The 14,403-nt window shown below is 36.5% G+C and overlaps 1 protein-coding gene and 1 pseudogene across 1 annotated transcript in view; one reads left to right on the top strand and one right to left on the bottom strand.

Moving 5' to 3' along the window:
- Positions 1-1,274: 1,274 nt before the first annotated feature.
- The window catches only part of IBTK (inhibitor of Bruton tyrosine kinase), a 71,165-nt gene continuing 58,036 nt past the window's right edge, over positions 1,275-14,403 (bottom strand). Inside the window, exons 26-29 of the mRNA XM_058661145.1 lie at positions 10,161-10,310; positions 3,377-3,448; positions 2,883-3,015; positions 1,275-2,131 (exon numbers count right to left, since the gene is read on the bottom strand). Of these exons, the coding sequence (XP_058517128.1) occupies positions 2,000-2,131; positions 2,883-3,015; positions 3,377-3,448; positions 10,161-10,310 (487 nt within the window). The 3' untranslated portion in view covers positions 1,275-1,999. The remainder of the gene's footprint in view (positions 2,132-2,882; positions 3,016-3,376; positions 3,449-10,160; positions 10,311-14,403) is intronic.
- LOC131481943 (U2 spliceosomal RNA) lies at positions 7,625-7,788 on the top strand (annotated as a pseudogene).

The following is a 14,403-nucleotide window of genomic DNA, read 5'->3' as shown; positions in this document are numbered from 1 at the left end:
GAATCTGTACCACTCCTCTTACAATGAATAAACATATATCTATATCTACCCCAGTCTCTACATAGTCTTCAACCCAGACATTAACTAGCAATACCTTTTCAACTGACTGCGTTTCTGGTTGAATCCTGAACCTTAATATTCGCTAACAAATTTGATTTCGTCTGACACATAATCTTCTAGCTCTTTAAATGTAGATTTCAGTCATAGCCTGCTTCAGATATTCCAGTCACCCAATGTCCCACCTACCATCACATTTCTAGACTTCCAAGCTGCACAGTTGTTTTAGTCAATCCTAAAGACTTCTCTAGCCCACAACCAAAATGGTCGTTTCTAGATTGCTCCAATACTATCTGGTATTCCTAGAAGTTATGGGATTAGCTATGAATGAGACATTTTATCGTTGGGGAAAACATCATTACTTTCTCGGCCTTTCTGTTGGCAATGCATCATGTTGCTATCCTTAGGAATCAAATAAGCACAGCTTATGGCACTGTTTATCTTTCACTTTACTAGTCAAAAAGTTCCTTTTGTCCAAATGAAATTTTACATAATAGTAGACTACATAAAACAGATCATAAAAGTGCAGCTGCTCTGGTTGTAATTTATAAAGGATAAATGCCTCACAGACTGAGTCAGACCTTGCTCCTCCTTCACATTCCTGATCAGCAAAGACCCCTGAGGGTGCTTCCTCAGCCCTTCTCAGGAGAAGACAGGACTTCATTACTTCATATTATCTTTAAATACTACAGATGCCATATGCGCAGAATCAAAACTCCAAAAGGAAAAACTCAGCTATTTCTGGAGGCCTCTTTACTGCAACATCAGTAAACATTATAAATTCTGCTTTTTCTTCAATTTACTCAAACAAAATTTTAAATAAGTTTGCGTTTCGGAAACTGTCCTTTTTAAGAGAATGTAAGATTATATAGAATTAATTTAAGCATATACTGGCCATAAAAATAGCATATGAGTGAATAATTAATTTTCCCATAAGAAATAGTATAATATATCAAATACACATGAGTGAAATGGATCAACATTATTCTTTATTGCACATGTGCTTACATGCCTGCTATTTTTTTCAGTAGGGCTAAAGCTGGAAATTCTGCATTAGTTTCAATCATTTTTCCATCAAGTGAATTACTGTGGTAAATTACTCGTATTTTGCCATAGTCTTACCATTCAAAAAGTAGAATATTAAACTTTTCAATTTATTTAGGTACTGGAACACAGATTTTTGTTTTTTTAAAAAATTAAACACACACACAAAAAAAAACAGTACTCTTTAAAGAAAAAAAAAAATTATGCCTCTCTATATTGTCCAGGCTCAGAGAGCATCTGATTATACAATAAGGTAACAATAATTATATATTAACTCATTTCCAAACGGCTTGATTTTTATATGAATTTAATCACAGATTTAAGAAACTTTAATACTATGAGAAATTGATTTTTTTAAATTAAATCAATTGACACACAAGAAATCAATCGACACAATGACTCCAAATCTCATAAAGAAACTATTTTCTTGTTGGAAATTGTCCTGAACATTCAGAATTCTTACTTCCTATCGCAAACCTTTGCCTAATGCAAAATGGAGAAGAAATGTAGTCCCAACTGAAATAATAAATGATGCACCTATTTTAAGTTCATCAATGCCGTATTTTAAAAAGCACAGTGACAATAGGCATTTGCAAAATCTTCTAAATTAATAAACTCAATTCTGAGAAAAAAATTATTTTTAACATACAACTGTTAAAATTTTACACTCCACTTACATGTCTGTATTTAATTTAAACCTAATAAGTTTTCCTTTCAAACCATTTTACCTGAAGATTGACTAAAATCACAATTCTGATTTTCATTTTAATCATACAAACATCATATGCTGCTCATTCTATCTAGAAGGATCTGTTGACAAAATCTGTAGGAATTCCTTTCATTGCCTGCCTTTATAACAATCACAATTATTAAAATTGCATCTTAACTTCACAGTGAACTAGCATCCATGCTTATTCCACATAGGTACGGCCAGTGGTCCCTGTGGTGTCCTTTCAACAATGACAAACTCATCAGGGTTGCCAAACGCCTCATAGAAAACCAGTAAATCTTGTATTGCACGCTCCTCAACCTGAAAGGAGGGGGAAAAAAAGAAAACAAAGACTTGCTTTATTCTTTTAAAGATTAACTAAGCAGAATATATTTGTTTCCCAGTTTGCTTTTGAGGAGCTTCTATTTCTCATGGATACAAAGCCAGTAGAATTAAATCAGGTACACTGCTACTCCCTTGGCCAAAAAAAAGTTTGAGGCTTGAGCTATAGTCATCTTATAGCCACCCTTTCCTTGAATTTGATTCCTGAACAGAAGGAAAAACAAAGTGAAAATATTTGTTGGAATTCATTCATTCCTATAGTTTGATGCTATTAGACACTTTCTCTTATTGTACAAGTCTTCTAAATCTTGCATCTGACTTCTCTAGTGAACTACGGGTCCCTACACCTGGCTCTCTGATCTACTGGTTGAATTTGTGTAATCTTACCAACCCTGAAATAAATTCTTTTTCTTAAGTTAGACTGAATAGGTGTATGTGATTATAACCTTAGAATTCTTACTTAGCTAGAGGTTAATAACACTAAATACTGTCAATTCTTTCATCAGTTACTTTTAAAACAATCCAAAGAATACCAAAGTAAAAGAAATCGAAGTTTTATCACAGCATATTAGTTCTATATTAATTATCCTGAATAGTTTCAGTTTATACTTAAATTGGTGGATGTCTCAGCCTAGCTTATGGCAAACAAACAAACATAATTTTCCTAAGATACAAAGACAAAATGTAGTGCAGTTCTTCCCTAAGTTAAACCTAACAGGTATGGATTTACCTGAATAAGAGCCAAGGGTTTTTCTCGACTTCTGACAAGAGCTGCTTCCTGCTGTAACTCTTCTTCTACAATAGATGCAAAAGTGACTGGAGCTACCACTAAAGGAGCAGTCACTGAAGATGACAGCCACGGACTGAAAGAACAGAGCAATGAGTTTTATTCATCTTCCTCTCAAAATACTCTGGCAATTTTTTCATCCCAGTAACCTATGATACATTGAGACCCAGAAGTTTTTGCAAAGATTGCAAAATGATGAGATGAGCAATAGAAAAAAGGAACACTAATATTTTACTTGAATCAGTGTTAGAAAAATTTAGAAAAATGCCTGAGAGATGGAGCAGAAGCTATACAACTACCAAGCAGTAACTATGTTACAGAGAGTATTCAAATAATACATCGTACTCAGCACTACACTATTTTCTAGCTTATCATGCTTTTTTATTGCTAAGCAGCAGCTTAGCTTCACAGACCAAAAACTAGTAAATTAACCTTACTTGGGACTGTCTAGAAGTGGTAAATCTGATATCTGGTTTCCTTCTGGTCCTGGAGTACCATGGGGAGAACCTCTGCAAAACAAATGCCCAAGTGTAGATTAAAGCTTCTACTAAACTAGTAGTAACTGATTATTAATAGATATAGTAAATAAACTTCACATTTCTGCCGAAAAAGACAAACTAATATGTGTTATCGGGCCTATCTTTACAATTTTAAAAATCTTCAATAAAACATAAAGGAAAACAGCAGAAGAATCACTTTTCTTATAGCAGTGAAACATACAACAAAGCAGAAGGAAAAGTGTATGAACATTTTCACATTGCTTCAGAAATAAAAATGATCCACAAGGACTACTTTAAAAAATACAAAGAAACCAGTTCATTCATAATTTTTATAGGTTGCTAATATACTTCAAGAAACTAGGAATGCAAGATATCATCTCCATCTTCTAAACAGGGGACCTTTTTCCTATCAAGGGCTATTCAATATATGTAACATCATCCATAGGCCATACGAAATTACCAGCTTAAAAATTAGCCTTCTTTAGATTTATTAAGTTTCACGTGCTGTCTACATTGCCTTGGCAGGGATAGGTCAGAATGTTTTGTGGGACTTGTTCCGCCTGCAGGGCAGAAGTTCCCCACCCAGGTTTCAAGAGTTGACAACCTACATGATAAAACAGCATATAAAATAACAGAACACAGCAGACTACAAGATAGCATCTAAATTCCACTGACTACACATTAAGACTACAAAAACTAAGATGTTTTAGCCACATGAGAAAACCTTGTGGAGAAGAAATAGTAATAAAGAAGTGTATGAGGAGGTAGCTAGAAAACATTCTGGGAAGAGGAAAAACTAAAAACGGTATGGCAGAAAATGGGCAAGTGGGCAAGTGGTGCAAGTTCTGAGCTACACATCCCCTTAAACATTACTTTAACCCCCACCCCGCCTTCTAGCAATAGGGAAAATGAAGCAGAGTAAACAGCAGAGCCTAAAATATTAACTTCCTGATTCATTTATACATATTTACAAGTCATATCTCAGGACTGTGGTAGGTGCTGAACACATAGACTGATTAAAACTCAGTTCCCTCTATGGATTCCCATACAAACGAACATAACCATATACACCGAGAGCTTCTCTAAGGAAATGACACTGAGGTGGGGAAAGCAGCATGAGGTAGGATTGTGGTTCTATAGACAAAGAGAACTGTAAATTATTTCAGTGGTTAACTCAAGTGTTCTTCTCTTCAATAAGTAAAAACTGAACAGATTGAGGATAAGGAGATTTAAAAGAGAAAGCTAAAAAAGGAAACAGTGGCCAAAGTGCAAGAATGCACTGAAAGCTAAACTGTTTAGAGCTGATGTGTGAGCATACAAATTTACTGATAGTGTAAGTACTTCCATGTAGATTATCTCATTTAATCCTAGCAAAGCCCTATATTCCATTACACAGATCAGGAAACTAAGACTCAAAGAATATTATATAATTTGTCTGATGCACAAATTTGCTAAGCTGCAGAGAGATAATTCAAATCCAGATCTTTTTTCATTCAAAGTGTGTTTTCCATTTTGACACAGCTGTCTTTACTTCCTACTATTCAGTTACATCTGGAATGTATTCTATTTCAAATGTCTCCTTGTTCCTTAAATACTGGCTCAAATATTACCTTCTCTGCCCTCTTACAAAACCTCAGTCACTATTATGAAGCTTCACATACTGCATTAATATTGTTTACACATCTGTCTTAACTACTAGCCCAGTCTCTCAGGATACACAACTGTGTTCGATTCATTTTTATATTGCAATGTCCAAAAGAATAGCTGGAACACAGTTGCTTGTGAAAAAGTAATCTCAGAATAAAAGATTAACACAGAAACTCAAAGGTTTTTTTTTCCTTAATACAAGATAAAATAAAAGCAGAATTTGTTGTGGCTTGTCATTGTTTTAAAGTTCCATTTCTTTTGAATTACTGATAACACTCTCACATATGGGTACTTCAATAAAAACAAAGAGAAAATGCTATCATGCTCTTAGTTCAAACGTAATCTGTGACTTTAAGCTTAATAATCCTTTATCTGACCTGTTAAGACCCAAAATAACAGAAATACCAGGGTGAAGCAGAGAATGAAGGAGAAAAAAGAAGCGGAAAGAGCTAGAAAGCTGTTGCGACAAATGCTATGAGATGATCAGACTGCAGACGACAATGACAATAAACAAGAAAAAAAAAAACCTATATTCTGGTAGAATTATCTTAGAGTAAATACAAATTCCCTTGATGGGTTAAATCCCTTGGGAGGTTTGAGATTGTTCCAAAGCTAGAAATTAAAGGCTTTCTAGGACACTAAAGTGTAACATGGAACAAAACACTGATACTGACTAAAGTACTAGAAACCATCCTGGTATTCTGAGGATTAAATAAAATATTTCGAAACTTTCAAACAAATGCAAAAATATTATAAAATCAATTATTTAACTTCTAAATAACAAGCAGCAGCTACAGACGGTCTTTGAAAAAAAATATCAAAGTGAAGCAAACAGAGCTTAACTACAAAAACTTATCCATGTAATGTTTTACAATTTATGAAATATTTTTGTGTACTGTTAGAAGCCTCAGAGTAAGTCTGGATAACAAGTATTACTATCATCAATTCATGTGTGATGAAACTGAAGTTCAGAAACGTTTTGAGAGGACTATAGTGCTATAATTAATCTCAAGTTTGTTTCCAGCCCCAAAATTGTTTTCCAGTAATGATTTTTTTCAATGGATAATCAGAGTAGATTTAAATTTATCCAGAAAACTGTGAGCTTATCAAAAGTTCATCTTAAAGCAGTTGCTGGATAAAATTAAGCTATGATTAAATGCATATTGAAACAAACAGTCTGCTTTCAATAAGTATAACATTAGGGTTTTCCATTTTTTGGTGGGTTTTTTTTTTTTTAAGGTTTTTTTTAAAATTTTTATCAGAAAGGCAGATTTATGGAGAGGGCGACACAGAGAGAAATCCTCCATCCACTGGTTCACTCCCCAAAAGGTCCTAGACCAGAGCTGAGCCAATACAAGGCCAGGAACCAAGAGCTTCTTTTGGATCTCCCACATGAGCACAGGGTTCCAACATCTTGGGAAATCCTCCATTGCTTTCCTGGATCATAAGCAGGGAGTTAGATGGGAAGTAGAGCAGCTGGGACTCGAACTGAGCCCCTATCGGATCCCAGCTCTTGAAAGGTGAAAATTTAGCCACTGAGCCATTGCACCAGGCCAAACATTAGGTTTTATTTTAACAGCAAAAACTCAGACATCCAATAGAATATGTATATTAAATCTAGCCTTCTTTGAGAAGTTTTGCTTCAATCTTTTTTTGTTCAAATTAAGGAATGCTAATATTGATAAGTTTATACTTTCAGAAAGCAGCTAATTTTTGCTCAGACAATTGGCATTTTTTAAAATAAAATTTTGTTAACAGCTTAATTACAAAGATTTTTCTAATATTAGAGCTATAAGATCATACAATGATTTTTCTTGTTTCACAAAGTAGTTTTCTTACTAATCAGAAATATAAGTTTATATTTCCTGTCCAGAATTATTTCATAGGGTATCTACAAGAAAATGAAACACACGAAATGTAGACAAAGACATAAGTAAAAATAGACAAATAAAAATTTTCCAAATCCCCCTCTTCTACATTTTTATATTTCCAAATGACATTCCCAGTCTTCTCTGAGCCTGTTCTACAATTAACAGAGGGATGTTTGATCTGAAGGATTTCTGGAGATAGGCCCTCTCCCCGACACCCCTATTTCCAAAGGATCCATAAGCATTCCTGTATTTTTGCTTTAACTTCCTCTAATTCCTGTGTATACTGCCCTTCTCCCTTGTTTTAAAACTCCATCCTATGTTCAAAAGCTTAAGACAATGGGAAAAGGATCAGTAATTATTTTATGTTTCTATTTCTAGCCACATGATCATAAATACCACAAACACATATTTGGAATTGAATACATCAATGTTTATGATCTAAAACAGCTCTTGTCCTTCTTGACTGAAGTTTTTTCCAGATATCTCTAGCTCACGGTCATTCTTCCTTCTCTGAAACATTCATTTGACATGCAAACACATATATCTTTGTGATCTTTTTTCATTGTTATGTTATTTCATTCTTGTTCTGTCATTTAACAACCATATGCATATAAGCATTTAGATATATACAGACCAGATTTCAAGCACATTAAAAGTTAGGCCTACCATAGCTTCTCAGCCTTTTGGCTAAGATCAAGTGTAAAAGCTATGGCTGAACATTATTGTATTTGTATATGAGGGAAATCTGTGGAACGTGGAATTAAAAAGTAAGTTTATTTTGGCACAAAAATGGTTTAAATCCATGCGTATTTTTCATAATATGCATCCCACAGACTTTCTGAAAGCCACTTATGTAAACTTAACAGAGACCAGTAGAACATTGTGTTCATACTAGGTGTTCCATTTAATTTTATATTTTAAGGTTTGATATTTCCTCTTCAAAAATGCTCACTTGGCATTTCTATGATTTCTATCCTAAAGTAAGTGAAACCCAAGCGGCATGTTTTGTTTCTCAGGATCACTACAGCTATAGCCACAGGTATTTAAAACAACTCTTATACCAACACTCAAGCTATGGCCACATGACACTATCACATACTCCTTCAATTCAAACCTCCAAAGCAGTGTCAACTCCAAAGGCACTTTTCAGAATCAGAACACTGATGTTACAGCACACTCTAGTGATCAACTGTGAAAATACAGGCTTATACTGTATCAAGGATTCCATGACTGTTATTTACCTGAAGATACCTGAGAAATTTTCAAAATATGCTCATATTAAAACCACAAAAACTGCAACATTAGGCTAAATTTCACACCTTCAAATATATGCATCAAAGGAATACAAACAACCTAACTCACTAAACTAGAAACAAACATTACAGTAAACAAAATTACAATTTAAATTCAATTATTCAGTCATTTATCAAATAATCCCACATGGGTCAATGTACTGGAGGAAAATAAAAGAATGGAAATGGTAAAACCAATGTAGAAAAATGTAAAATACAAAATCAGATGACTTATAATTGAACATATCAGGCATGATAAGTCACATAAGAAGTCCATGATGCTAATAATATCTTAACCTAGCCCAAACTGTTGGAGTTTAGTAATATGGCTAGAAAGTAAAATGAATCAAAGAGTGGGACTGACAGCTTCTTTGAGAAATGTGACTACATGGGGCTGGCATTGTGACACAGTGCATTAAACCAACAGCCTACAAAGCCAACATCCCATGTTACAGTGTCAGTTTGAGACCCAGGTGCTCTGTTTCTGATCCAGCTTTCTGCTAATGTGCCCAGAAAGGCAACCAGAAGATGGCCCAAGTACCAGGACCTGGCCACCTGGGAAACTAGTAGGAGTTCCTGGTTCCTGGTTTCAGCCAGATGCAGACCTGGCTGTTGTGGCCAATTGGGAAGTAAACCACTGGATAAAATCCATCACTCAATCTCTGTTCCTCTACCTTTCAAACAAATAAATTAAATCTTCTATAAGAAGGTCAATGATGATATAAAAATAAAATAGGTCTAAACAATTCATCTAAATTAATAGTTTCCAAGCAATGCTACTAGAAAACTTTGATAGTTTCACAGGAGCTATGCAGTGTTGGTAAAGTGAGATTTTAAATCAGCATGGTTCCCAGACCCTGCTCCTTTATCAGACAAGTTCACATTATCTACATTGTATATTGCAACTGTATATGGGATTTTGTTTTACAGCAGTTTGGGCAGAAAAGAGATGTGACAGATGATAAGGGATGTCTCATATAAAACAAGATATGTGGTAACAACTGACATTTTAAATTATGTTTTGTCTAAAACATGCTTATATTGATATCTTTGGGCAATATCATAGTAGTATAAATAAGAAAAAATTACTTTCTTCCAATGATTCACTCCCCAAGTGAGCCGCAATGGCCAGTGCTGCGCCGATCTAAAGCCGGGAACCTGGAACCTCTTCCAGGTTTCCCACGCGGGTGCAGGGCCCCAAAACTTTGGGCCGTCCTCGACTGCTTTCTCAGGTCACAAGCAGGGAGCTGGATGGGAAGCGGGGCCTCCAGGATTAGAACCAGTGCCCATATGGGATCCTGGCGCGCTCAAGGCGAGGACTTTAGCCACTAGGCCACGCTGCCGGGCCCCCTAAAATTCTATATGTTAACAATTTAGGGCCCGAAACTGTAGCCTAGCGGCTAAAGTCCTCGCCTTGAACAAGCCTGGATCCCATATGGGCACCGGTTCTAATCCTGGCAGCCCCACTTCCCATCCCTGCTTGTGCCCTGGAAAAGCAATCGAGGATGGCCCAAAGCCTTGGGACCCTGCACCTGTGTGGGAGACCTGGAAGAAGCTCCTGGCTCCTGGCTTCCAATTGGCGCAGCACCGGCTGTTGCAGTCACTTGGGGAGTAAACCATCAGATGGAAGAGCTTCCTCTCTGTCTCTTCTCCTCTCTCTATATCTGCCTTTCCAATAAAAATAAATAAATCTTAAAAAAAAATTTATAGTTTATTAAAAACCAAGTACTTCAATAAACTACTTCCAGGGGGAAAAAAGGTAGAGGCGGTATTATATAGGCACATCTTAATTTTGTGTGTTAAAGGATGTACTAAAAAACGTACCCCATAAATTTTACAAAATTATTCCAGAAACTAAAACCATCACAGAATATCTTAAGCTAGAAAATATATTAGGTTTAAGTTTATTACCTTACAATTTTTGATGCCTGAGAATATTCAATTCCTTTGAAACAAACTTTCTTAGCATGATCTCCTAAACTATGTCCAGTAACAGATTTCTTTTCTTCTGGTAAGAAATCCCGCAATGACTTGGATGAAACTGTAGTCAGAGAAGACATCCTGCAAGAAAGAAAGTGAAAATTTGTGTTAAAAATTCTAAGAGAATTAGCTCCCAGCGTCATGGTTCCAGTGATGGAAACGCCTCCTACTTAGCCGGCCTCCCAGTTTCAAGCCTCTACCTTTAATTCATAAACCATTAACATTAATCCACTAAACAGAAACATAAAGACTTGAGTAAAACAAATTAAAATGGTCAAAACTACATGCTGCAGTAAGACTAATATTTGATCCAAATTTAACTTTTCTCCAGGGTTAGTTACATAGAACACAAAATGGCCATGTTGGTAAGAAAACACAAATATAATCAAATAACTATTTAGTTTGAAACCATAAAAGTCACACCCAAGTGAAACTGATGAACTTTCAGAATGCAGTATCAAAGAGGAAAGAAGGCCTCCTAAAACACTTTCACAAACATCTCATTTACTCCTCACAACTGTAATTCCAAAAGATAAATATTCTCATCACAATTTGTATAAAAAAGAGTAAAAAACCAAAACTCAGGCTCATAATGACTGTAGAATCATTTGAGATGATATCTCATCCTATTCTTTTAAAATAGATTTATCTTATTTAATTGTAAGAGTGACAGAGAGAAACAGAGAGATAGAGAAAGAAATCTTCCATCTCTGGTTCACTCTCTAAATGGTCACCATGGGTCGGGCTGACCCAGGTTTCCCCTTACACCCCAGGTTCCGCACATGGCAAGCGTTTGGGCTCCTGCCATCCATCATCCGTTGCTCTTCTAGCAGCATTAGCAGGGAGCTGGATCTGAAGCTAAACAGCCAGGACTCAAACCAGCCCACTAATACAGGACGCTGGTGTTGTGGGTTGCACACTTAACTTGTGCCACCATGCCAGCACTAGAACTCATCCTTTGTCAGCCATCTTACATTGCCTTCAAGAAGAAGTCAAGGCAACAACATACTTTTCTTTAAAAATTTATTTCTTTTTATTAGCAAGGCAGATTTACAGAGAAAAAGATCTTCTCTAAAATATTCACTTTTTAAAGTTGCATAGAATAAAAATCTCCATACAAATGAATATAGGGGTTGGCACTATGGCACAGTAAATAAAGCCTCCGCCTGTGATGCTGACAACCCATGTGGGTGCCTGTTGGAGCCCCAGCCACTCCACTCAAGATCCAGTGCTTACGGCCTGCGGAAGCAGCAGAGGACAGCCCAAGTGCTTTGGCCCCTGCGCCCATACGGCAGACCCGGAAGAAGCTCCTGACTCTTGGCTTTGGAGCAACCCAGCTCCAACTGACGCAGTCATTAAGGGAGTATACCAGCAGATGGGAGATTCACCCTCTCTCTTTGTAAACTCTGCATTTCAAATAAATAAGTCCTTCTTTATTAAAAAAAAAATGACATCCTGAAGAAAAAAAATACAGATAAGTGTATCAACCAATTCTTTGTTACCTGAACTAAAACACTTGAGAGAAAGGTATTTAGGAAGGTTTACTTGGCTCACTGTTCGGAGGTTCAGTCCAGAACAGGGTAACCCCTAGGCCTGGCATTTGCTGGTGGTAAAGCATGTGCAGCAGATCGGGAGGGGAGCCAAGAAAGAGAGAGGCTTGGCCAAACTACTTCTATAATGAACTCTCTCAAGAGAACCGCTTTCCAAAGGCATGGCTCCAAAGACCCAAAGACCTCCCACTTACTAGCCTTCCCTCCAAATCACTGCAACTGAATCAAGCCTTCACTCTTAATTCTGCAACCACTAATATTCACATCTTAACCACAGAAACAAGATTTCTAGATTTAAATGTCTGCATGAAGAGCTAAATCCTGTCAACTAAAGCAGTAAGAGTATTTATAAAATATCTTATACATACATATCCAATAACTGATACCTATAACATGTCTTATACAAAGTCTTCAAATATGAGCTATTATTTTTCCCTATGATGATGCCATAATTCGAAACAGTGTTTAAGTATTCACAATTTTACTCTCCTATTCAGACGCTCTGGCTATTTTCCACCTTAGCAATCACAGAAGTTTTTGAAGTATTTTTTACACATTTGGGTCCACATAAAAGATAACCAGGATTTTGCTTCTTACCTAAAGCAATCCTGAAATCCTTAAATTCTTACTTTCATGAGCAAAACTTCTAAATCAGTTCACAAGATAAAAAATGAAAGAATTTACAATTGACAGAGTCAGGCCAGAAAAACTGTACATTGTTCCATTCAAGATGATTGGTAAGAGATGTTGTATTTTTTTTCCCAAATAAAGTATTTGATAATGAAAAGTAACCAAATTCCATGTTCCTTTGGTGTTTCCACATTAGATCTAAAACTCTAAGAACTCATTAACATACAGAAATGTTTAATACTTTCTATTGCCACATCTAACAGCACATATACAAAAATACAATTTATATATAGCAGGAATGGTATAAACAGGTGTACAAATAGTTTACAGATTAGAAAAAAACCTTACCATAACCATAATCAGACTTTAGGAGTAATTCGGAATTTGCAAATATATTAACATTAATACAGAATAACATCTTCTAAAAGAGCACCCAGTACAGTAGCCTAGTAGCTAAAGTCCTTGCCTTGAATGGCCGGGATACCATACGGCTGCCAGTTCTGATCCTGGAAATCCCACTTCCCATCCAGCTCCCTGCTTGTGGCCTGGGAAATCAGTTGAGGATGGTCCAAAGCCTTGGGACCCTGCACCCGTGTGGGAAACGTGGAAAAGGCTCTGGGCTCCTGGCTTGGGATTGGCATAGCTCTGGCTGTTGAGGCCACTTGGGGAGGGAATCAATGGACTCTTTGCTTTCTGTCTCTCCTCCTCTCTGTATCTCTGACTTTCCAATAAAAGTAATCTTCTAAAAGAATAAAATGTCATTAGATAATTCTAGAGATTTAACTTAATGAAATATTAATATATTTATAGGTAAATCACTATAGTCATACATTATTTTATAAATACAATTTGTAAATCAGATTAAAACACTTTTTCGACTTTTACTATTCTTGGGAAGCTGTTATTGTCAAGAAAGTTTCCAGCAGGGTTTTCTTTGTTTAGGATAAAATTTTACTACATTCCATGAAGTTGCTTGAAAAAAATCTGTTGCCTTCAGCAAGTTAGCACAAACCACTGGCCAGGCTCGTCTCTAGAGCAACTGGACAGTTCTGTGGATATTCTAGCCTTAGTGGTCACACACTACTGACTAGCCCTAAAATACCTACTGTCAGTGTAAGATAGAGTCTGCACAATGACTGACGAAGCGTATCAATCTTACATGAGCCACGGTGTACTCATGGAAACAGATACCAAAACAATTATAATTAGTTAACAAGTTCTATGATTTTGTTAAGAAAAGCAGGCTGGCTTCCTTCATCTAGGAAGCAAAAAAACAAGTGATTTCCCTTCTCTGACATATGTGCTATCCTTACGTTTTCTTTGCTCAATTGCATTCTTTCTGCAAAATTTATCTCTTCCAGAACTCAGTAAGTTCCATGCCGAAGCAATGGTTATGATCTCTAGATTAGTCAGCAAGGAATTTGTTCTCGCTGACTAGCAGAGATAATCATCTGACACTGCCTAAAGAAGTGACAGAAGGTGGATCTTCTTCCCTTGACTTCTCACTAAGATTAAAGGACAAAAGTCTCCAATGTAGGCAATGATGCAGTCAGGTGTGAATCTATAGGACCTAAGACTTATAGCTGCAGCCAATCCACAAGATAATGCAGAGCCAGTGTTGACAGCAGATGTAGCTGACCTGCCTTGTGAAAGCCCCAGCCACCTGTGTGGCAGTAAAAGTGACAACAGTTGCAGCTAATCCATAAAGCAGCCCTTGCCAGCAGCCACAACAGCCACAGTTGGCCCCTGACAATCCAGCCAGAACTTCCCTTTTCTGCCCAATTTTCTCTTTCTGTATATTAACTAAACTTGTCTTCCATGCAACAGTAAGCCTCTCCACCACCTTCCATATAGCAGAACTCACAAATTCTGCAATGTTGCAAACGTAGAAATAATGTCCGTTGGAAATATCCAATACAGTTGCAGATTATGTCCACATGAAGACCTTAGAACACTATAATGTCACTATAACAAAATTATCATGGCCAGTACTC

Source organism: Ochotona princeps, chromosome 1, assembly GCF_030435755.1.
Source record: "Ochotona princeps isolate mOchPri1 chromosome 1, mOchPri1.hap1, whole genome shotgun sequence".
Lineage (NCBI taxonomy): Eukaryota > Metazoa > Chordata > Mammalia > Lagomorpha > Ochotonidae > Ochotona > Ochotona princeps.
The sequence above is the reverse complement of the archived record's forward strand: the minus strand, read 5'-3'. Positions and strand labels throughout refer to the sequence as shown.